The sequence below is a fragment of the Fringilla coelebs genome (genome assembly GCF_963513975.1).
Source record: "Fringilla coelebs genome assembly, chromosome: 9".
NCBI classification, from domain to species: domain Eukaryota; kingdom Metazoa; phylum Chordata; class Aves; order Passeriformes; family Fringillidae; genus Fringilla; species Fringilla coelebs.
Window position 1 is genome coordinate 15703567 of NC_140067.1, and position 25366 is coordinate 15728932.

Genomic DNA, 25366 nt, shown 5'->3' on the forward strand with positions numbered 1-25366 from the left:
CAGGCAAATGATGAACAGAACTCCCACAGCTATAAATCACATCCATGTTTCCCAAATGAGGAACCTGAGTCTGCTCTCAGCAGTCTCTGTAGCAGACGGTCACAAAATACACTAAGTCAAAATTCCCCACAGCTATCCCTGGCAGACCTTTGGTTCACATCCTAAAGTAGTTAATATTTTTGCAGCAAAACAGCTGTGCGGCATCATGTTGTGTTTGTTTTCATTAACTCCTCCCCAGTGGGCTTATATATTTGTATTTCCTTGTTTACATATTTGTAGCGTCCCTAGAAGGATACACACACTACCCCGAAGGTTAGGGGCAAGTTATTGGAGGGCAAGTACCTCCCTCTGATGCAGAATTTGTCCTGTCTCTTTGCTCTGCCAGAGATGTAAATCTTTCTGGAAATATTAGTCCCTTTAAACATGTGGTTTCTTTCAGCAGCAGTTTTCAGACTGCGCGTTTTGAATTGCTGGGCCAGAAGTTTGTGTTTCCAATTGTCACTCTCCGAGACACTTTTCCATTGTTAATGCAGTCCCAGGCGCTTTACAGCCTGGTTTCTTTAGAGTCGTTCCACGGCCCTGCGTGTTGAGGTCCAGATCTTTCCATCGCAATTTGTGCTGTCATTCTCCCGACGCGGCGCGAAGCCGCCCGCCCGCGCGGGGACGGCGACTCGCGGCTCCCCCCGCCCGTCGCTGCTTCCCACGGCACCGACCGCGCTCCGTGCGGGCCACGGAGCAGCCCCCGCCCAGCCCGTCCGTGCTGCGGCGGCTCCTCCAGCCCCTGCCTCGCCGCTCCTCCGGCCGGGGATGCCGCGGGCGCGCCCTGAGGTCGCGGTTCCCGGGTACCGTTACCGGCGGCTCCGGGGCAGCTGGCGGAGCGCGGCCGTGCCGCCCACCGCCGCCGCCGGGCCCGCGGGGGCTGCCTGGCACGGCCCGACCGGCGCCCCCCGGCACCCGCCGCGTGCGTCAGACCGGAGACGTGGCCCCGCGGCGGCGGGGGCGGAGCGGCGGCGGGCGGAGCGCGGCTGCGGGCGGCCTCCCGGCCCAGCCCGGCCCTGCCCGCCGCACTGAGCCCAGCACCGCGCCGCGGGATGTTCGCGGTGCCGCCCGGCCGCTGCCGCCCGTGACCCCGAGCCGCACGCCCGGCCGAGCACCAGGTAAGCGCTGCCACGCCCGGCTGCCTCTCCCGGGGCGCTCCGCTGTCCGCGCCGTGGACGGGGCATCGCCACGGGGAAGGGGCCCCGGGGGGCCGCGCGGGAACGGAGCCGCCCCGCAGGGCCCGGCGCTGCGCCCCCGCGGGGAGAACTGACGGGGCCCGGCCCGGCCCGGCCCGGCCCGGCCCGCGACCGCCGGGGCCCCCCTTTCCCCGTCGGCGGCACCAGCGGGGCCGCTTCCGAACCGGGGCAGTGCCGGGGGAGCCAAACTTTACCTGGGCTCGCCGCCGCCTCCTCTTCCGCGGGGGACCGCCGGGAAGCGGCCGCGACAGCCCCCAACGCCCCATCCGTCCCACCGCATCCCCTACCGGGCGGGGCAGCCCCGGGGGTTCCCGGCACGGCAACGGCCCGGAGCCAAGCGGGGCTTCCCGGGAGCGGGGCCGCCGAGGGGCCACTGGTGGGAAACAGTCGCCGTGGAAACGGGCGGCTTGGGAGAGCCTTTGGGGAAGAGGGCTTGGGGAAAGCCCATGGCCTTATTTTGCCCGATAATGAGCCACAGACCAGCCCGCATTACGGGGAGGATGCGAGCAGGACTGAGAGGCGGCGGTCCAGCCGCCCTGCCACCGCGCCCGCCGGTCCCTTCCCCGGGGGCTGCTCCGGCGTCCATATCTCGGTTTCTGAAGAGATTAAAAAAAAAAAAAAAAAGAGCCCGATTTTATATCGGTTTAAAACCAGCTCTGCCTTGTTACCTTGTCGCAGAGTGATGGGCAATTTTGCCGATTATTCACCAAGTGCAGTTTGTCCAGTTCATTAGAAAAAGTTGACCAAGCAAAATAAGACGCTTATGAAAGACCACCGAATGTATCCTACCAGAATTTCATGAGGGTTAAAGTGTTTAAAAGTAAGGACTTTTATTGCTCAGATAAATATGTCAGTTATGGTTTGGCTTTTTAATTATTTCTTTTTTTTTTTTTTTTTACTTTTGGAGTTAGTACTTCCTGTGACAAGAGATTCAGTATTATTAGCACCACTGTTTGAAGACAACAACGTAATGTTTGCTCACACAAAGCACTGTAGGTTTGAATGATGCTGGAAAAGATTGTACAGGCAGAAAAGTGCTTTGCAAGATAGTGGAGAAAAACATAACAACATTGGAAATAAATAATAATTTTAAAATCTCCCTTTCCAATTCAACCAATTACTCATCTTACCTTCTCCCCACCCATCACTCGGGTGTATTAGAGCTGCTTTTACTTTTCTTTTTGGTATGATGAAAGCAGTCAAGGGGGTAGCACTCCCCTGGGCTCACTCTTCTTCTGGAAAAACCTGTTTGCTCCTATTGTGCAGATCAGCGTGGAGAGCTGGGCCAAGCACAGTTCTGAGATGATCCCTAATTTTAACCTGGCCTTGTATTCCTGCTGTCTCACAAGTGCCTGTGTCCCAGGGCTTCCAGCAAGGCACAGCAGCCTGGTGCTGAGCACCTGTGGTTTCTGAATCATTTCCTTTTCCAGTTACTTTCTGAGTTTGCTAAATTTGTGGCATCCGTGCTGCTGTTTTCTTCCAGTCTGAATACTGACAGGCCCTACTAGAGGTTTTGCCATAGTATAACATTCTGTGTGTTTTATTTGTTATTATTTACTCTGGTAGGCTGTTTTAGAAATATGCTTTCTGATGGAAAGGCTAAAAATTATTTGCTTTGTATGCCCAGTATTGGAAAAGGCTAGTGGTGGATTTCAGTGAAAAATGAAATCAGAGACTGCTAAATTCTCCTTACAAGCACTCACTCGGTGCTTCGTGCTATCTTGCAATCAGTTCCTGTACCGGCTGAAGTCGATTTCCTGAGGCAGCCTCATCCCACCTCGGTATCTGCCTTTTGGGGCCCACAGCAAGGAACTCTGACGGGGTGGGGGGGGCAGCATCCGGGCTGGGCAGGCCGGAGCCATGAACAATACTCAGGTGGCCTCAGCACCCGAGGGACAGCGCTGGGAGACCCAGAATAATGGACTGGGTCAGAGTGCTGGGAGGAGCAGTTCCCCTGATTGTCCACTGACCTCAGCTGCAACTGGTTGAAGTGGGCCATATTCACTGCCAGAAAGGCACTTCCCAACCCGAGGCTTTTTGAGAGCTGTGGGAAGTAAAAAAAAAAACTGTTACCATCCAAACAATTCACAATAACAGGAGCTAGAGTTTAATTTTATAGTTTTTTCCTCTTTAAGGAAACTTGGTAGAAAGATGCTGTCCCCATTGTCAGAGTTGTGAAGGGCAGGAGAGGGCTGGCTGTATAGTAAAGAAAACACTGAAAATGAAACAATTGACCTCAGGAAAAAGAAACCTTCTAAATACTTTAAAGCCTTTCTTAATAAGTCAGAGAAGCCATTCTCCTTCCAAAATAATTTGTCAAAGCACTGTTAAGCAGTGTTGGATTTCACATGCTCAACATAATGGAAACTTTACTCTCTTCTTCATCCTTGATCTGTTCACCTAGGGATTTTGTGCAACAAAACTCTGTTGCAGATTAAAGCTATAGTGCAGTGACTTTTGTTGGGCTTGTGTTTCTAGGACCTCTTTCTGGTTAGGAAGATACTAGGTTTGATTCAGCCTCTTGGCCAGGTGTGATTATGTCATTTGTTCCATTGCTGTCATTCATAACACAGGGCAGGCCCCTCTGCCTTCCCATCCCCAGGCCGGCAAAGTGTGTTAGAGCTGTCTTTCAACCTGTCAGACCCTAGATGAACTTTCTGTCACTGTATTCATTTTACATCTTTGTGCCTGGCACATGCAGCAAATCAGACACAGCATAACCTTTACAACTGTATCATTCAGAGAGTCGTAGGTTTGAACCAGGATGAGGATTTATTTGGAATTTTTCCAGTACAGAGTTTCTGTACAGTATCCTTCTCCCTTGAAGGACTGATTTACAATCTGGTGCTTGATGTGGTCAGATTTCCCACTTGTTTGGGAGAATCCTGCCTTAAGATACAGTGCATGTTTTTTCTTGGTTTTAAAATAAAAGAAAGGCCTCCCCTGCAGCACAGGATGGCACCGTTCTGCAGGGCAATTGCTAACACCACTGTTACGACAAGCATATAAAGTTCCACTGAATTTCAACCAGAACATGTAAAAACATTTGGTTCTGTACCACAGTATTAAAAATCCATTTCTCTCTGTTAAAGTAAACCTCAACTTTTCCATTGACTTCCAGTAGAGCAGAATACAGCCTTTTATACCAACTTCTAATCCTGGGTTGACCTACCATCTGCTGAAAATGGAGATGCTCCCTCTCACCTCCCTTTGGTGGCAATAGTACATAGTCACTTTTTATTGATGAAATAACCTGAATTCCTAAATTCAACAACCCAGCAATAAGACTGCCAACATGCTGAGAACATTTCCAATTTTATTTACTTATTGCTGAAAGGAAGGTGGGAGTCTGGACTAATTGCTTGCTCTGGAGCATATGGTGAGGCAGAGCACAGGTCAAGCCCTGCCCTGAGCGTGCAGCAGTGTAAGATCCTGATACACGTGCAGTTTACAGCAGAATGCAACAGCTCAAAAGTGCAGGTTGCTGTCACAGGGTTTGGTACTCTGAGCAAGGACCATTACAGATCACATTTTCCATTGATGTGAATGTTTGATGAGCTGTCTCAGTGGTGGGTAGTTTTCAGCAGTGTTCACAGACAGTAATATTGGAAAAGCCCCTTTTTAAATGTAATGTGACTAAAAAGAGTATTTGCTCTTTGCAGTCATTTAACCATGATGACATAATTTCAAAGACTTGCACACCTGCTATAGTGTTGTCAGAATCCCCTCTAGCAACTGCTTTTATCTCACAGTTTAGGCTTGATGGAAACTGCATTTTTTTTCTGTTTTATGCAGCAGCAGACGTTTTGGTGGAATGAGGTTACAGCTAATCCCTCTTTGGTGGTCCTGAAAAAGTGCAGTAGAGAAGGTAGTCCTGGTTTTCCAGTTCATGATCTTTAAAAGTCATCCTATGTGAATACCAATTCTGATAGTTCTGAAATTTCTGATAATTCTGAAATACTAGTGTATCTCTTTGAGTGTGTATAGATCACGTGCAATTTACATGCTTTTATCTATTTTAGTCTTTCTTATTCTTTCAGGGATATGGATGGGACCATAAGTTTATTTTTATTGTCAGGGATTTTTGTAACAAAGGATGGTTTGGGGGAAGAAAATCCACCAACTGCTTCAGGTTAGAATACCTGTATGTTTATCAAGGTGTTTTGGGATCCGTGTTTTATGAGACTATCATGAAGTTTTATAAAGTTCTTTTGTGTTGCATGCAAGTAGGAGCAAAAAAGATTCTTTATATGAAAAAGTCTCCCAAATCATGAAAACAGGAATTCTTTAATGTTTTTGGCTCACTCTCTGCATAAAATGTTTTTAACTAACTTGTCAGATGACTGAGCTGCTTGGGACTCAGAATGGTCCTTTTGTGCTTCCTGTCCCAATTAGGAATTAATTTTTAATTATATCAGCTGAACATTTTTAAATATGAGCACTTGTATTAGCCTCAGGCACCTATTTCTTTGATGAGGAATGGCACTGATTTGTGTAATATTGTCTGTTCTGAGACATTTTAACAGCATTGTTTCTGTCTTCATTATCTGAGTACGTTAGGTAATGTGGAAAACCTGGTATAACTTTGATTAAAACTTGTTGTGATTTTATTGCTTAGATTGGTCTCAATTGTTTAGATTTATTGCAGAATACTAAAATATCACTTACTGGATTGTTACTTGCTTGGTGCTTTGGTTTGCTGTTAAAGGCTTTTACTCACATTAAAACCATTTTGCAGCTCTGGAAAGAGGGCAGGCATCTTGAGTGATAGCCCTGATAAACAAAGAATGTTACTCCCAGAGCTGAAAAATGGTAAGTATTGCCTTTGAAGTAGTCTTTGACATGGAAATGCATGGAGTGTACTTCTCTTTAGATTTGGAGAAATAGCTCAGCAAAGCCAAGGCTCCACACAGGCCCATGTGCTTGGTATGGAAAGAACTCCTATTGATTTCACTGAGACTTTATCTGGCAGAATCTTGCACTGAACATTTTTTTGTCTGTAGTCCAACCAAGCTGAAGTCAAAGAGCTGCTGACAATAGGAAGTCTTTTTGGTGTGTAATACATGAAAAAGTGCTATGACTCAGTTGGAACTAACAACAAGGTTATTGTCTGGGATTCATTGCCAAAGCAGCACTTACTGTATAAGTAGGTGGAAATTGCAACATATCTTTTGAGATGCAGTTTATTAAAGTCACTTCCTCTTTATGTCCTTCATGTTTTTTCTTTACAACCCTTCTGTCTCCTCTGAGTTCTGGGTTCAGGTCTTTGAGCTTCCACTGCCACAGCAGATGGTACCGAGAGCAGAGCAGGGGCATTCGCTGATGCTTCTGAATGCCCCACACGCTCTCTCCTGGCTGTTAGGCAGGTGGGCAGCTGAAACCTAACTGGATGGGCCTCAGGGGCTTGGAGGGAAAGGAGTGGATGAGGTATTCAGCATGTTTCTGGAAGTTACACCCTTTCCAGTTCTCTCCAGCACTAAATCCCCCGTTGGCGTCTTGCCCACGGTCGTGGTCCTGCAGAGCTGCAGCTCTGGGGAGGCTTGGTTCTGGCAGCTGACATAATGGAGCACAGCTTTCCAGCTGTTGGCTGGGACCTTGCTGGAGTTCAGGTGGCACAGCCTAGCTGTCCCCAGTCAGTGCACCTGAACATGAAATGCCTTCCCTACTCTGAACAGCTGTCACACAGGGGACATACGTTTTGTAGAACCGCCAAACTATGGTACTGGAATAATGTCTTCTGTGGGCTAATTGTATTTTGTCTGTTCTCCAGATTGGTAAGCTAATACCAACTGTGGCCTTTAATTTTGGTAATGTGTAGTATGAAATCAAATTCACTTCAGTGGCTTTTTAGGGGAGTTCCAACATGCTATCAGTTTGGATTTAGGCATTGCAGAAAACTGGAAAAAAGCTATGTTATGATTTTGTAGTACTATTCATTCATATTTCCCACCAAAGGTACTAAAGAAAGTGGATACCTTTCTGTTTTGCAGCTAGAGAAGTGGTGGCATGGGAGGTTGATCTGGCATGCATGGGCTGTCCATGTCCCATGGGGACTCCTGACTCACTCTCTGTTGTTCCTCCAGGTCCCATTTCCTCACCAGCTTCAGCCACAAGGACATTAATTTGTTTGAAAATACTGTAAACTCATGGACTGTTAAAAATAACTGTTTGGATGCAAATGGTTTGTTTTTAAATGGTTTGTCTTTCCAGTTCCTTTACATGGGATTTATGTTCAAGAAACGGCATCATTTGTTTGTATTTCTTACTTCAGAGTGATGGTATTTCTTCCTCTGAAAATCTCCATTGCAGTCAACGGAACAAAATGGGAGCCATCATGATTTAAACAGTGGCAACACAAGCCAGCATTCAAAGTAGTGTTTCCAGGCAAAAAGTTTGTGCCTTTTTAAAATTTTTTTTTTTAATTGAATTTTATATTACAGGAAACACCAATGGCAGTAAAACCTAGCAAGGAAACCAGTCTCCTGAAATGCTGCAAATACAATTAGTCAGTTGCAGGGGTTTTATCGTATGTTACATGGGAACTGACCAAGCACCTACACTTACCAAAATGCTGGATATTTTGGTCAGTGCAAACATGTAGCAAAATAATTACCAAAACTGAACGTCAGGGGAGTTCAGATATTATTTCACTACGTGTACAATGTGTGTGAGAATACACAGATAAGAATGGAACATAAGCCTCTTGGGAATTAGGAGTTACTAATTCCAGTTCTTATCATCATATTTCCCCCTTAATCTAATCTTAGTTTCCCTGGCTTGGTGTCTTGTCCCTGCATCTACTTTTAGTCCTTTCCTGGATAGGTGATGAAATTAAGCAGGTCCATAATCTGTCATCTGTGGTGCCAGCAAGGGCAGTGCCAGGAGCTGTGAGGGGTTTCTGGGCACATGCTGAAAATAAAGTGTTCATCTACTAACATCAAAGGACACAAACCAACAGTTTCCAAAGGTTTATAAATTAGCCAGCTGTAGGCAGCTGTTCACACTGCAGTAAAAAACTGTGTTCCCCATAGACAGGTCAAATTTTGGGGCGTGGGTGATCTGAAAAGTTTTAAATAAAAAGACCACCATTTTTGTAGGGTTCACATCCAATTTGTTTTCCTAAGCTTATTTCTAGAATGGTTTTAACAATTGCTGGCTAGATTTTTGTTCAGATTTTGTGTTAAATTACACAGGCTTTCCCTTATGGTTGTTTTGGGCACCCAGTCCCACTGAAAAATACAGATTTAGCAAAGTTATATTCGACAGAATATATGACTGATGATAGCACCAAGCCATTTTCATGCCAGGCTACCTGTCAGCTGTCTAGAGGAGATTGTTGCCCTAAGCCCTGGGGCTCTGCACAGCCAAGTGATTTTGTTTAAATATCCTCTTTGAGAATACATCACCATCAACCTGATGCAAAACTCCCTTACTTGTGCTTATTTAACTGTCTCAGTGTGCAGTTCCAAAGCAGGTAAAATAGGAGTGCAAAATTCTGCTTTTCAGTGCAGCCTCAGGCCCTGTGCTGAGAAACACTCCAACTTAACTTCACCTCCTGGCCCACGGCAACAGAGGCCAAACAGCACAGAACACTTGAAATGTGACTTTATGGTATTTGTGCAGAGTAACAAATGTTTACAATGAAGGATGATGGGGTTTGGAGTGTGCAATGCCTTGTCCTGTGTAAAAACTCTCCAGTGTGCAGCCCCTGCACACGTGGCCCACAGCCCTTGGGCTCTGCTGGGTCCCTGCTGCCAGGTCACAAGTTTGTTTTGTGTTAAATATGAGCTGTGCTCTGTTCCTCTGATGAAGATGGATGTGCAGTAAATCATGTATGGGAACCAACGCAGAGACCTTCTTGCAGCACTATTCCCAAAAGGCATTTCATCATTTACCCTAACATGAAGTATGTTTAAAATAGCCAGGAGAGCAGCGCTGGCCTAGCATTTTCTCCTTTCAGTTGATCTCTGATGTGAAAGACCGAGCAGTGCCAGTCTGAACTGGCTCTTGAGGACATCTGAGCTTTGACCCTTCTGTTATACTCAGCTGGGCTGCAGTTATGGTCCTGCAGCCTCCAGCCCAAGGCTCCTCATGCCAAGAAGAAAGCTCCTTCTCTAGTGGGGATGAGGACTGTTCCCCTACCATCTGGGGCTTGACTGAACTCTGTGCCACTCTTGGGAGGTGGTGATGCTGATCCTGCATCTGAGGATTGATGGGATGTCAGGGAAATGAGGTTAAATGTCAGCGGGCTAACCATTTAAACATCTTTTCTAATCAGCTTAAGAAATCTCACCAACTTTTTGTGCTTCCCAGCTGCCAATATCACTATTTCTTTCTCCTCCAGTTATGTTCCTTCTCCCTTTTCCCTCTGGTGTATAATTCATACCCTGCCCTTACCATACCAGCACTTTCTGGATGATAGTTGCCTGTCTGACATCCAGGGGCCCCAGTTCTGGTGCACAGCTTTGCTTGTTCCCCCAAAACAAGCAATGGATGACGCTGATTGCTTCAACACATGTGACATGATGGAGTAACCACTAGTGGAAAGACAAAATAGCCAAGGGCTTGACTTCTGGTGAGTAACACCTGTAGCAAGGCGAACACAACTCTGGCAAGTCCTGGTCTCCTGCTTGAGCACACGAGGCAGCAGTGACTCCACTTCTCTGTCACACGAGGGTCAGCAGGGCACAGAGACGGGCTCTTGGGCTTTGCTGGGCAGGGAGGCCATGGCCAGGGCATGGGGTGGCTGCTGTCTGTCCCCCAGAGGGTGACACGGAGGGAGGGGTGCGGAGCAGCTGGCAGCTCTGACAGCACGGTGCTGGCAGGCCGGAGCCTGTCATGGTGGGGAGCGGTGGCGGGAGCTGCTGGGGCTCTGCCTCAGTGAGGAACACATGCTGTCAGACCTGCCTGGCTGAGACAAAGGCAGAGCCTCCCAGTTACTCGCTTTGTTTTGCTCACTGTGCTGCTCTGAATTGCCGTGTCTCTGCAGGCTGTGCCTTGAGAGCCTGGGTGGGGCAGTGGGAGTGGCAGTCCTGGTGCCACGTCCTGGTGTCGCTGGTGGTGCGGCTCTCCTCAGCAGCGTGACCCTCGAATTCTCCTGAGGGCTGCTGCAAACCGCTCCGTGAAATCAATGGAGTGACTCTGTGAGAATCCGCTTAAAAATAGCAACTGTCACCTAGCGAGAGCTCGGGCCCGGGGCCTGCAAGGTGCTGCAAGCCAAAGGCAGCTTTGTTCAGGGTTGTCCCAGAGGGGCTGTTTTCCGTGCATTAATGTTTTTGCTTTTGAAGAGTCTCTCAAGACACAAGCTGAATGCAGCTTAATGAGGGGGCGTGTCAACTTCCATCTCCCCATGTGTTCGTCCTGGCCCTGACCGGGTCCCTTGAGTGCCGCTGCAAGGCTGGGCGCAGCACCTCGGTGCGCACGAAGCCGTGCCGAGCGGCTCACAGTGCCGACCTGAAGCGCTAAGCCAAGGCCAGGGCTTGTCCCCAGGGCTTGTCCCCCGTGCTGTGACCGCGAGCCGTGCCAGCCGGGGCACCGCGGTCCCTTGGGCTGCTGGGGCTGGTGGCAGTCGGGCCCACAGAGCCCCGGGCTGCCCGCCCGAGCCGGGCCTCGGTGGGCAGGAGGTTCGTGCATTGATTTCCTTTATTCTGCAGCGCACATCACGTGCATTGCCCGGTGCCCCGGTTTTCTCTTTAGCCGCGCTGGCAGGAGCCCTCCTCACTTCCAAACTGTCCTCGCTGCTTTCCTTTATTCCCTCTGATATAAACCAACTGCTGAGAGGCTGGTTTGCTCCGCGCTGCAGCGCTTCACAATCAGCCTTTGATTCAATCTGTTGATTTATTAAGTCTAATTTGGTTCCAATACTTTTGTCTCTGACTTGGATCTGTTTGTTCTCCTTGGCTCTTTTAGGTCACATTAATTTGTTGTGTCTTGCCCCCAATCTCTGCATTAGCTGATTCCTGTAGTTGGGTTTTCTGATAGAGTAGGTATCACACTAGTACCTGGATTCAAGTATTTAATCTTATTATGACATACTCATTTTCACACACCAAGTTTTCTACATTTCTTCGAAATTTTAAAATAAAAATCACTATTGATTTCCCTCCGCTCCCCTCCAGTGTTCTTGTGGGGTTTTTTTTGTTTGTTTTGGGATTTTTGTTACTTTTTTTTCTTGTTTAATTTTTTATTTTTATTTAATCTGGCAAACCCACAGGTCTGTTCTACAACACTGCTTAACAGCCAGTACAACTGTTTTTTAATCCAAGTTCCTTTTTAATTTCCTTCTGGTAGCTGAATAGCAGATGATTTATCTCATGTACCATTTTATTTTCTCTAGGGTCTGAGGATTATTTAAAATGCAAGAGAAAAAAAAGAACACTTTCTGGTTTTAATTGAAAAGAATTTCCAATATTTAGAGCTCTAGTATTTACTAAACTAGGTTAGAATAATACTTTATGATAAGTCAGATGCCACATTTCAGCTACAATGTACTGTGCAATTAAATAACATTCTGAATGTGAGTGAACACGAATTAGTAATGCAGTCTTGGTCTGAAATGTTCAACCAGCTGAAATGTTGAACTCCTTGTCTTTTATCTCCTTGTTACAAGGAGAGATGAGAAACTGCAGTGCATGGTGTGCAGTCCCAGAGTAAATGGTGTGCTGTGACTTAGGCTGCAGTGTGACTTTTTAGCATCCCTTGATTTCTTCAAATTGATGATTGATTAAATCCTTTTATTTTGTGCAGACCTGGTTTGTGTGTGATTATAAAGGAGTCTGGCAGTGGTGCACCTTTGGGTGTAACAGTGGGAAAGAGCTGGGCTTTGGACATGGCCAGGAGGGATTTTGCAGGATTGCTCTGAGCCACAGGGATCTGCTGTGTCTTTTCTGAGGTCTCAGTTGCTGCTGATAGTTGTCCTTTCCATCCCTGGAGAAGCCAGAATGGAAAAAAAAGCTAGAGGGAAGTGAGAGATAAATGAAAAGTGATTTAGTGTCATTTTGTTCTGCATGCAGATGTCAGCAGTGCTGGGTAGCCTAGGCTGCTTTGCAATTCTTTCCAGCATTTTCCTTGATTCTTAATACAGCAAGGGGAGAAGCAATGGGGTTCTTCCAGTGAGTGTTGGAAAATGGTTTTCCTACTTTGTCACATTCAATTGCCATTTAAAGTTTCTGCAAATATCTTTTTTCCCCAAAGCTAAAAAATCGTCTGTCAGTAGACGTTGTTGGTTTTTTACTGTTATTTTATGTGCAGTACTACTATCATCATTCAGTAATGTTTGTTTTCTTTTTTTAGCAATATAGGAAAACATGAGTGGCAGACAGGGTTTGATGGCTGGTCCTGGACAGCAAACCTTCCACCCCCAGAGACAGGTTTTCTAAGATGGCTCAGAGGGCCTTTCTGTGTGCAGCTCTGCCTGTGCTTGGCCCATTAATCGGGGTAACAGTATGTGCACTCTGCTAATGAGGAGTCATGCTATGCAAACAACAGCCTCTGAAGGGAACAAGGGATCAGGGCAGCATGTGCTTGTGGTATCAGAACCTGTCTGCCTTCATCTAAATTCCCCACACATCACTTAGGAGAAATAAAGCAAATATATGATACAACAAAGACTCCTAAAAATACATAGTGAAACCTGTAAAAAACAACAGCCAAAGGATTCTTTGGTCTGAAAGCTGTCCCTGCACAGTAATTTGAAAGATAGTTTCCAGTCCCATCTGCTGTCAGGCACTGCCCCTGATTCAGTGCTGCCACCTTTCATAACACAGTGGCTCAGACCCACAGTTGCTTGGGTGTCTAACCAGCGACTCCTGGGTCTCCCCACGTTTCTGTGCATGTGAGCACTTGTGTTTTGTCAAGAATCTCCACTGCAGGAAACAAATTTCTGTCTTTACCTGACACTCAAATTGTTTATAATTTTGAAAAAAAAAAGCCTTACAAATAGGATTTCTAGAGGCTGTGCCATCAGAATATGAAAAAGCACTCCTAAGCCATTATTGCAGGGGTGGGAAGAAAATGTGGTGATTTTAAAGCAATCTGTTGATAGGTATTCTTGGGTATACTGATGCCATTCCACTCAGTCAGCCAGCTGGCCTCAAAACCTGAGCCAACAGTACTATATGTGTTACAAAACTCTGAGCAGGACTGTTGCATGGCAACTGCTTCGCTAACATTTGTATTAGTGGATTCCTTTGAGAATTTTCTAAGTTTTTCAGTGTCTGATTGAAAAAAAAAAACCAACCAAAACAAACCAGCAGCTACTCAAGTCACCTGCATTTTATGTGTAAATGAAAAAGAGAGGGGTAATTCCTTGCCAATGGCAGTGAAATGAATATGGGAATGGAAGACAGATTAATTGTATGTGTATGGTGTTCTTCACTTCAGGTGCCACTGGGAGCTGGCAGCAGAGATTTAGCTGAAGGAGAGCTGGGCATGTACTTAAAGCTACATGGTGCACTTCTAACTGATGAGATCCACTTTTCCCACCAGTATTTTTAAAAGAAGAGTTAAAGACAACAAAGGTTTGTCCCACCCCAGCTTTTCTCTGCTGTAGAGGTATATCTTCCCTGATATGTCTGCTAAGATTTCAAGCACACAAAAACCAGAATTGTAGTCCCTGACTGCCTGCCATTTGATAACAAATGCTGCATTCCTCTTCCAGCACTGCAGCAATTCAGGCCTGTTGGCAAGGATGCTGTCAAGCCTCTGGCGTGACTGTGTGATGTCAGGCTTGCATTGCCATCATTTTCACTTCTGGTCTATTAATTTGAAAGTGGTATGGAGGACAGCCTGCCTTCATCTTGGGGATTGCCAGTTGTGCAAGAGGTCATCTGGCATTGGAGCCTGCGTCCTGGGGACAGACTTCAGAAGGACAGGAGGCTGAGAGAGGATTCTCCTGTCTGGCCAAGTAGTGCTTAAAGCAACATGGAAGGGTTGCAAGAGGAGAGCAGGGCAAGAAACAAAAGTTTTTATGCTACTCAGCTGTGCTACTACCACGGGTTCATTTACAGACTTCACCTTATGCCTTTGGGGACTGAAGTACTTTCTGAGGATCAGATGGGCAGGCAGAGACAGAGCAGTCCCTGAGAAGGTGCCAAGGGGAATATCCTTCCACACGTGTATGGCCAGTTAGTGGGGGTCAGTGCTTAATCCTTAGGATGGCTGTACACTTGCAATGAGTTGCAGCCATTAGGGCTTGAATCATTCCTGTCCTGTTCCCTGGCTCTGAATGAACTGAATCCCTAAGTTCCTGAGCAGCCTCTCAGCAAGTGTGTGCTTTTCACTAAGCCTGCACAGAAATGGATGTCACCAAACCCACATTAATGAGTCCCAGTGTGCATCTGAATCGGGATTATAGACTTCTAGTGTTGCTGTGATATGAACTGATTGTGATGAGTATTTATGATGTTAGTTAATGGACAAATTTCGTTAATTGCCCTTGGGAGTATTTTTGTTACATTCCCATCTGAATTTATCTTTTCACTGTAACTTACTAAGGGGTTTCAGTAGTGGTTTGATCTCAGGGATTCAGTTACACAGCCTTTAATATCAGTTGCTCTGCCTGTACATGCTCATGTGTTAGCTGATTTTTCAGAGGATATGATGATGTAAGCCTACACATCTGAGGTGAAGATAAAGCCCTTGATCTGGCTGTAGTTTTGGTTACCTAAACCACTTTAGGAATTTGCATTCAAAACATAGTAGATTTAAAATTGCAGTGAGTATGCACAAAAATATTTCAAAGCATTCCTGAAACCACTATGAATAAAATGGAAATGAACGAAACATGATAGCTAAAACGGTGTGTGAAGTTTGAATGCGGGACAAGCATTTCAGCCAGACCTTTGAGATCAAGGCTAATGTTTGTGATGCTGAACATCTCTATCTACAGAATGGGCTGATTTTCAAGGATGCAGGAGGCCTCACTGACCCATCAGAGATGGCAGGAGTCAACAGAAGGAGGGATTTGCCTGCCTGAATGGATAGCATTGCAGGCTCTTCCTTCCTCCCTTCCAGGAGCTGTGGAGTGACAGCACGAGCATCCCTCTTCTGAGGTGTGGTGTCAGTAGCTGGGAACTTCTCTGCCATGTCTGGGAGTTCCATTTACAGAGGAGGTTTTTTTCACTTGCTCGCACGGGGTGAGGGGTGGGAGCTGCAGGAGGCTGAGCTGGCCGTGCTGTTTTGCAGGAGGATGATTCCCGTGACCGAGTTCCGGCAGTTCTCGGAGCAGCAGCCAGCGTTCCGCGTGCTGAAGCCCTGGTGGGATGTGTTCACTGACTACCTGTCGGTGGCCATGCTGATGATCGGGGTGTTTGGATGCACCTTACAGGTAAATCACAGTGACAGAGCACTCCTGGGTGCTTCTGGTGCTGCTGAAAGAGCACCACGAATGAGGAAGGGCCTTGGAAGGATGCTGTCCTATCTTGTTTTATCTCTTGGCCTCACCATGAACAAAGCAAAAATGTGCTGGTCCCAGGATTAAAGCTGTTTAAGTAGCAACATCAAATAACACAGGCCAGACTTTTAGCAGCTGTGAATCAGCAGACTTGCATAGAGTCAATGGAACTGTGCCAACTAAGATAAGAGCTGTTGGTTTTGCTGGTGTCTGCATCACTGTTTTCACCTCAGTTTGGCATAACAAATTGGTTCTTTTTTGTTACCATTTTGCTCTTAGAAAGTTTAAAAAATGGAATTTTGTAATTCCTGTTTTTCTTTTTTTGGCAGATGTTAATACTATTTCTGTCATTATGCTTTTAAGAGATTTGAAATTAATGTGCTGATTTTATTAATGAAACCCACAGCTAATATTATGTCTCTTCCATTCCAAAATGTCTCTGAGGATGCTTACACATAAACAATTGACATTACTGTCAGTCACTGTTAGTTACATTTTGCTGAGGAGCCAAAAGCAGAAAAGAAATTAAAAATACTTTGGAATGACTCTACAAAAATATAAAGTTACAGTATGAGTTCAAACATGGATCTCACATTTCTTGGCATGACTTTGAAATAGAGCTAAAGGGACACATCGACAGAGCTCTTATTTCAGAGGAATTTGCTCATTTACATGGCCTAGGATTTAGGTATACTGTGTCTCAAATTTCACATGAAATCCACTGTAGTTTTGCCTGTGTTCTCCATTCTCAAGTATTTTCTGTTGATACAACATTCATGTTTAAAAATGTCTTTATATAGAGCTAAATTTTGCATTAGTAGCTGTTTGCTTAACCACACAAAGTAAATAATCTGTTATATCTGTTATCTGTTTTATGTTTACCTGCTGGATTGGGGAAAGCACACTGGAAAATAATGTGTGGAAAGACTGAAATAATAGACAAATTGTTTTTTATTCCAACTTATTTTGAGATACATAAATCCAGGACATAACTAAGGGTGTATATCACAGTAGCAGACACTTTACAGACCTAGATTAACTACAGAAGTTTTTGATGGGTCAACAGTTGTGGCACTGATACTGTTCAAAACACGTGTGGTCTTATCTCAGCATCTCCCTACACCAGGGTGGATCATCAAGGATCATCTGATTTTGGTAGCTCTTGTTGCATACCTTATATTTAGTGCTTTCAACAGCCATGATGTCAAAGAGTAAATCCACACTACACACATGTTCTTAGTTTGGGCTAATGACAGGTAGTCATTCAGGGCAAGTAAGAGAGCTCCTTGGTTTATCACATGGATTAGCATTTTAATTCAGACCTGAAGGGAGCCTTGCATTGAACTCAGAACTGTTATCCCAAATTAAACCAAAGGTGATTGGTCCCTAGAGGCACTTTGGTCTCAGTTTGACAACATGGGTGACCATCCCAGATTAAGAAAACTTCTTGTTTGTTTTTTTTTATAGACAGACTCAAGAACAGAGATAGATTATTTTTCCCAGGTGTGTAGTCCATCCTACAGAAGCCCCCCCATAGACAGGGGCTTTGGACAAGGGTATGTAGTGATAGGACAAGGAGTAAGGGCTTTTAACTGAAAGAGGGTAGGTTTAGATTAGCTATTAGGAAGAAATTCTTCACTGTGAGGATGTTGACGCAGTGAAACAGGTTGAAGTTCCAGAGAAATTGTGGATGCCCCATCCCTGGAATAGTATATGATCTTTAAGGTCCCTTCCAGCCCAGATAATTTTATGATTCTATGAGACTCTATGTATATGTGTGAGAAACTAAATAAAATTTATGTCTGTTCTCACACAAATGCCATCAAAGAACTTCCCTTATCTGTCTTAATAAAGACTGAAGATTATGTCCCTGCATAGATAAGCTCACATTAGCCCTTTGTCAGCAATTTTTGGCGTGATAAGACATCACAGTGTGAGAGTATAGCCACATGAACGCAGTTGTGCTGCTGTCAAGCCTAAGCTATCTCTGAACATCATGTAGCCAGGGTGAATATACCTGGCAGTAACAGTCTGTCTCTGGGGAGAGCAGAGCAGGAGATCCCTGGTCTTTTCTGGAAGCATTCTCCACATTTCTCCTTTTCCTGGATTGTGTCAATGCCCTCTTATTCAAATTATGGAAAGCTAGCCGTAGATAGAAAGGGGTGGCCTAGTTCTTGGCATACAGAACAAGTGTCTTGTTGAGAATAATAATAGAGCAGCCTGTGGGGACAAGTAGCAGGCTGTGTGGAGGAATGACTGGCAGCTGGAGGTACTCCAAGGACAGCTACCCATTGGTGCTGCCACCATTGTTTGTACATCAGTTCAAAAGATATCTTTTTGTGTGTTCCAGGTCATGCAAGACAAGATAATATGCCTTCCAAAGCGCATCCAGCCTTGCCAGAACCAATCTAATAGTTCAAATGTGTTTAACACAATGCCAGATACCACCCCCCTTCCCCCACCGAAGCCATCCACCCCTCCAGCTACAGTTGAAATGAAAGGACTCAAGACTGACTTGGACCTTCAGCAGTACAGCTTTATAAATCAGGTGTGCTATGAACGGGCTCTGCACTGGTATGCCAAGTACTTCCCTTACCTTGTCCTTATACACACACTGGTCTTCATGCTGTGTAGTAACTTTTGGTTCAAATTCCCTGGATCAAGCTCCAAAATTGAACACTTCATTTCAATACTTGGGAAATGTTTTGATTCTCCCTGGACAACAAGAGCTTTATCCGAAGTGTCAGGGGAAGACTCTGAAGAGAAGGATAACAGGAAGAACAACATTAACAAGTCTAATACTACTCAGCCAAGCACTGAAGGCACTTTGGTCAAGACACAGTCTTTAAAATCAATCCCTGAGAAGTTAGTTGTGGATAAGGGAACACCTGGGGCATTAGATAAAAAAGAAGGTGAACAGGCCAAAGCACTGTTTGAGAAGGTGAAGAAATTTCGACTGCATGTTGAGGAGGGTGATATACTCTATGTCATGTACGTTCGCCAGACTGTACTTAAGGTAATTAAATTCCTTATTATTATTGCTTACAACACAGCACTTGTCTCAGAAGTGAATTTTACAGTAGTCTGTAATGTTGATATTGAAGACATGACAGGATACAAGAACTTTTGCTGTAATCACACGATGGCACATCTGTTCTCTAAACTTTCTTACTGCTACCTGTGCTTTGTAAGCATCTATGGCCTGACATGCCTTTATACCCTGTACTGGTTGTTCTACCGTTCACTGAAGGAATATTCTTTTGAGTATGTTCGGCAGGAGACAGGAATCGATGATATCCCAGATGTCAAGAATGACTTTGCTTTTATGCTTCATATGATCGATCAGTATGATCCTCTCTACTCCAAGCGCTTTGCTGTCTTCCTGTCTGAAGTCAGTGAAAATAAGCTGAAACAGCTGAACCTAAACAATGAGTGGACTGCAGATAAACTGCGACAGAGGCTGCAGACAAACTCCCACAGCCATTTGGAGCTACAGCTTTTCATGCTTTCTGGACTACCAGACACAGTGTTTGAAATTACTGAGCTGCAGTCTTTAAAACTTGAAATAATTAATAATGTAATGATACCAGCAACCATTGCACAGTTGGACAATCTCCAGGAACTCTCACTGCACCAGTGCTCTGTGAAGATCCACAGTGCCGCCTTGGCTTTTCTGAAGGAGAATCTCAAGATCTTGAGCGTCAAGTTTGATGACATCAGAGAACTTCCACATTGGATGTATGGCCTCAGAAATTTGGAAGAGCTCTATTTAATTGGCTCCCTAAGTCATGATATTTCTAAAAACATTACACTGGAGTCTTTTCGGGAGCTTAAAAGCCTAAAAGTTCTACACATAAAAAGTAATTTGTCCAAAATCCCACAATCTGCCGTTGATGTTTCAAGTCACCTGCAGAAATTGTGTATCCATAATGATGGCACTAAGTTAGTGATGCTCAACAACCTGAAGAAAATGGTCAACCTGACACAGCTGGAATTGGTTCATTGTGATTTAGAGCGCATACCTCATGCAGTCTTCAGCCTTCTCAGTCTTCAGGAGTTGGATCTAAAGGAAAACAACCTCAAATCCATTGAAGAAATAGTAAGTTTTCAACATCTGCGAAAGCTGACAATTCTAAAGCTGTGGTATAACAGTATAACCTACATCCCAGAGCATATAAAGAAACTCACAAGTCTAGAGCGGCTTTCCTTCAGCCATAACAAAATAGAGGTTCTTCCGTCCCACCTATTCCTATGCAACAAAATCAGATACTTGGATTTGTCTTACAATGACATTCGCTTTATCCCACCTGAAATAGGAGTTCTTCAGAGTTTACAGTACTTTTCCATTACTTGCAACAAAGTGGAGAGTGTGCCAGATGAACTGTACTTTTGCAAAAAACTTAAGACTCTGAAAATTGGGAAAAATAACTTGTCAGTCCTTTCACCTAAAATTGGTAATTTGACATTGCTTTCCTACTTGGATATAAAAGGCAATCACTTTGAAATCCTCCCGCCTGAGCTCGGTGAGTGCAGAGCTCTGAAGAGGACTGGTTTCACTGTAGAGGACAACTTGTTTGAAACTTTGCCTTCTGATGTCAGGGAGCAAATGAAAGCTGAATAACTTCTTCTTGCTCAGTTTTACAGAAATAACACTTCTACCAAAAACGCTCTAGAGAATGCATACTGTGATTATGCATTTAATTTGTTGTTATTTTTTTCTTTTTCAAATCCTTTCTGTACAAACAAATTTGGAGTAAGGAGTACATATATTTTTAAATAAAATTTTCTCATATTTTTTCACTGTTTTAAGATATTTTTAGTTTGTTTTGCCCTGAGAACAAGGGCATTTGTAACTTAATTTTTACTGGTAAAAGTAAATGATTTTGTCTGTTAGTTTTTATTTCCATTTCCTAATCCCACCAGGGAAACTGTGCTTAAGATGTATGCTTTGGGTTGCATAGTTTGTAAGAGATTATTATTGTCTTCCTAGCTATTGTTAATCCCTTAGGACATGGTCTTCAACAGGTGGTGCTGCAGGTGTTGAATGCCTTTATTTCCTCTTTTCTTCAGTGGCAGTTGAAGGTGTTCAACATCGAACAAGATCAAACCTAGGCTGACAATCCTCTACTTACAACAGGGTTTTCTCAGATGGTCAAAGCAAGTAGAAAAGGTTCTTTATGTATTTTAACAGGTGAGAGGGAGCATGCAGAACTCCTTCAGGGCCTGTTGGCCATTCACACAGTGGACTGAGCAGGAGGCACTCACTGTGATTTCCTCTCTGGTGCAGGAAGAGTAAGGTCACAGTTCACAGTGGAATCAGGACCAAAGTGACTCAAGTAAAGGTTTTCTTAACAGTGCAAAGGGATGTGGCTGTCCATTTCCTACTAAGATAAGTGGAAGGGGTGCAATGAACTCACTGTATTGGAAATGTCAACTCAGCAAGATGAAATGCTGTCTTGAAAAACCCCATCCTCCCTTAAACACCAGTGCTGCAAGAGAAAAAGAGCCCTCTGCCCCCTCAGCCCACTTCCCACAAAATTGCTTGGCACCTTCTAGGAATGGGATCCAGAAAAAGTGCAATCATATTTAGTTTGTAAAGCTTCTGACAGAGAAATAGCCTCTAATATGCTCCTTGATTTAGCCTGGGTAGGATAAAACCAAGCTCAGCGCAGGAACATTTGCAGATTTGCAAAAATGAGGTTAAATGAATACATTAATTTCTCACAAGTCTCAGCCTACCCAGCATGCCCAAGGACAGTGATGAAGGCTGTGTTTTCATCTCCCTGAGAGTAATTAAATTGGAAATCCTGCAGTTGGATGTTTGCTTTGTAAAATTAAGTAATCTCTGATGATTGTGCATCAGGTTGGGAACTTTATCCTCTGAAGCCATGTTCAGCTGTTTATTTAATCCAGCCATTTGATTTCTTTTAGTCAGGCTTTAAAGAGATGTGCTGCTCACAAGCTAATTTAAGCTAATCGAAAGTAGTAAAATATTTTGCTGGGAGGAGATCTCTTCGTCATATCCAACAACACATATTTGAGTCAGATGCAGGCATTCGATAGATGTTTTGCAAGAATATCTAGGAACATGTCCTTATTTCTCTAGGAGGCAATGCTGTTCATAAATTGCAGAGGTTAAATTGCTGTTTGCTCAAATTTATGTAAAATATTTGACAGTTGTCAGATTCGTTGCTCTTAAATGTTTTCTGACTGCCATTGTGTGTCTTGAGCTACAGTTAATCTGAGTTCTTGAGCTTGGTACAAGAGCATACAGCTGGTTTAAGAGCATGACTTACAAAGGTGGGGAGACAAACTACAGTGAGAACTTCCTTGTTAAATCCAGGGTGTGCTATGCAATTTGGTGTGTGAGCTTGCCACAGAACCAGGTCAGACTTATTTTTTGCGCTTGGCTATGTTCTGGAGAAGATCCAGATTAATCAAAAATGGGTCAGGCATGAAGGAATCAAATCAAACTTTTTTAAAGGAGTTTGATTTAGTTCTATTTAAGACCTGTAATTGATGTACCTATTGTAAGAGCTACCCTTACTTTTGTGTGGAATGCACTTACTGGAACAGCTTGGCAGTATATATATTCTAAATGTATTTCACTTTGATGTTATGTGAGGAAGAGAAACATTTCCTTGGTCATATTAACCAAAGTGCTGTTGTCCCTGATGAATGTAAACTGTTTGAAATGTCCAGGTAATTGGTGGAGCTGTATAGTTCTCTTACTTAGATTTTAAATACGGGATTACATTTAAAGTTTTTTTAAAAGTCTTTATATTCCTAGATGTAGCATTTTAAACCCCTAATTTATTTTGTGTGTAATATTGTTTCATGTGTAGTTTGTGGTCTTGTTTCTGAATGGAAGTTATGCACATCTCATAACTGAAGGTTGGAGACATGTTTTATGCCATTTTTGTAAATACATCACTTAGGGGATGTGGGGTTTTGTTTGTAACTGATTATACCGGTGCAACCCCACATGCGGACACAGTTACACGAGTATAAAGTGCCTTGTGCTGGCATATCTTTATTCACTGTGCTAGGAATAAATTATACCAGTCTAAGCACTTTCACACTAATAACTGTATCTTCTCCAAGGGTTTGGTGAGCTGAGACAGCATCCTCAGTCTGACAGCTCACTGTCACCAAAAAGGGGCAGCTTCCTCCTCCTTCCATGCTCCTTATTCCTGCCAACACGTTCCAGCTGCTTCTCATGTACCTTTACAGGTCTGGTGCTGGTCTGATCCCTCCACAGGATAAATGAGCTTTTTAAGCCAGTAGAAAACTATGCTAGTCTAAAAAAGGGACTTATTTTCTGCTGGATCAGCTCTCTAAAGGACTGGATGAACACTAGGATGGGAGTAACAAGGGAACAGGACTCTTAGGTGGGCTCTGTGCAAGAAGAAGGCAGGGCAAGTCCCTTTGGAGATGCTAGGCCAGTTCATCATCTTGCCGAGCCATGTGCTTGGAGAACTGTGCTGTTGTATGTATAGCAGGGTGAGGCAGCTTGGCTTTTGGGAGTAGACAACCCTCAGGCTCACAGTGGATGATAAAATATCACATTACTGTTAATTTCATAATGAAACAAACTCAGGTAGCTGCACTGTTGACTTTTCTAAACCTCTTACTGTCTATTCTGGGGTGTATTTTCCAAACCCATGTAACAGTAACTTAGGAATGAGTCACGTGAGGGAAGATTGTTTCCTAATTGTCTATAACATCCAGGAAAATATGTAAAAGTGCCATATTTACTCAGTGAATCATGTACTGCTCATATGTATATTCACATGCAATTCATACTAAACTTTTCTGTGACCAATAGTATTTGACTTAGAGTGGATGGACATTTTGTGGACAGTACTTTAGCATGGTTTGTATATATACAAAGAGTTTCTATAACTACTTATATTAATCAGGTGCCTAACAAGTATGACAGTTCCAGAATTTAACCAAGGCATTCTTTCATTATTGTTCCAAAATAATAAAAATATTCCTTGGTAACAGAATTAGAGATGACAAAGATTGCATCAAAAGTAAGAAGACAACCCTCTTAGCACATTGAGCCTGACAAGCAAATCTACTTTGTGATCAAAATTTGCAGATGTTCATCTCCCCCTTTGTCAAAATTAGAATGGATATTTGTGCTGACCTCGTGCATCCAGCCAGCTGAACAACTTTTACAAATTCTGGTTTGAAAACGCCTGCTCCAAGTCTTATATCACTTTTCTGGCACGTCAGTAATTCATGTGCTTAAGTGGTGACAAGTCCTGCAGGAATGCCAAGAAAAATCTTTGAAATTTGACCAAATGGAGAAACTTAATTCTGTAGCAAGAATCTTAATGTCATAATAGACCTGCATAGTGTTACATTGCAATATAGTACACCCAGAAAAAACAGAAATAAAATGCTTTTTTGTAATAATGACCATTGTCAGACTGCAATGTGATTATTTGTTTGGGAAATACTTTGTTTCTGGGTTACCTAAAGATCAAACCATCTTTTGGGTTTGGTCCCTTGGGAACGAAATCAAGAAAATGTGCTTAAAAAACCATCGTTATACTTGACAGGATTTACAGCTGCATGGTCTCCATTCCTGTGCACCTCCTTCCATTGCCTGACTCCAGCAGCCAGCAAAATGGTCAGGAAAAAAGCCATTCCCACTGGAGCAACTCCTCCACTCTGGTTTCTGTGCTCTCTCAGGGCTTGGGGGGTATTTTGGGAGCCCTGCCAGCCCGCAGCCAGGGGTGTGAGGGCTGCTTCCTCCCCCCTGTCATGTGCCTCTGCTGCCAGGGAAATGGTGCTGTTAGTCCTTGCATCTACACACTCCCCTATAAATCTGAAGAGGTTTGGAGATTGGTCCAAAGGCAATTGAGCTGCCTGCATTTGGTATAGGATGTTTTCCTAATTTCTGGTTTTTTAAGTTGTAAGGAGTAATGTGTTTCAGTTTTGGGGTTTCATACCAAGACACCACTGTCCTGCCAGGATGGAGCAGGAATTACTTCTCTCCAGTGCTTGTGGTCCCAGTGGAGGGAGGAGAGTGGTAAACACAGCAGCCTGAGTCGGCTTTGCCTTTGGGTAAGCCCTGGCAGGGAGCTGGCATGGGGCCATGCTGCCGCTGGGGCATGGTGGGCCTCACTGAAGAGTCAAAGGAGACTTCCTGACAGTGCTTTTACTTCCATGCTGTTCCTTTTGAAAATGTGGAGGGCTGGGAAAGCTGGTCCACTCCTCGCAGCATTGCTTCTTCCCACCAACCTGGAGATACCATCTCAGGGCCACATCCAATGGGATGGGAGCCATGGCACAGATGTAACTGCCAAGGGGATCCTGTGGCAGTCAGCTGCTGGTGAAGATGTCACCCTGTTTATGGAGTGTGATGGTAGTAGGAGATGTTCATGGCCTGAGATAGCTGAGCCCTGAAAATCTCTTCTTGCACTTCCCTGATATGTGTGCTTGGGAGTGGGCTTTAATTGGAGCAGATACTGTGCCCAGGGCACTGCGAGAACACAGCCCCACCAGCAGCTATGTCCTCTCCTTGCCAGCAAGCAGCAGTGCTAGGGGCAGTGTGTTGTACACTTCATGCCAAACAGCTACTGGAGATTCCCTGTAGCCACGAGTCTGTTTGTACACCTTCATATATTACATTTGAGAAATGCACTATATGCTTTGGTAAAAAAATGGCATGTCTGTCTTTTTTTTTTCCCTTTGGGTTGTACATGAAGCCCTGGAGATTCAG

General features: G+C 44.4%; 1 protein-coding gene across 5 annotated transcripts; it reads left to right on the forward strand.

The window, feature by feature from the left end:
* The first annotated feature begins 1039 nt into the window (after positions 1–1039).
* Positions 1040–24015, forward strand: LRRC8C (leucine rich repeat containing 8 VRAC subunit C). Of its 5 annotated transcripts, XM_084211866.1 has the most exons (4): positions 1040–1157; positions 13617–13753; positions 15420–15561; positions 17957–24015. In XM_084211866.1, exons 3-4 carry the CDS (start codon positions 15424–15426, stop codon positions 20246–20248), a joined length of 2430 nt encoding a protein of 809 aa, XP_084067992.1. In that variant the 5' UTR covers positions 1040–1157; positions 13617–13753; positions 15420–15423; the 3' UTR covers positions 20249–24015. The 5 variants fall into 5 exon arrangements, with proteins under 5 accessions (XP_084067992.1, XP_084067990.1, XP_084067991.1 ...); XM_084211864.1 differs by lacking the exon at positions 13617–13753 and having other exon boundaries at positions 1075–1157; XM_084211865.1 differs by lacking the exon at positions 1040–1157 and having other exon boundaries at positions 12954–13753.
* The last annotated feature ends 1351 nt before the right edge of the window (positions 24016–25366 follow it).

Coding starts and splice junctions, on each gene's coding strand:
- LRRC8C (XM_084211863.1), top strand. CDS start 15,319: ATGTCTGGGAGTTCCATTTACAGAGGAGGTTTTTTTCACTTGCTCGCA. Junction 15,562..17,956: donor TGTTTGGATGCACCTTACAG/GTAAATCACAGT, acceptor TCAGTTCAAAAG/ATATCTTTTTGTGTGTTCCA.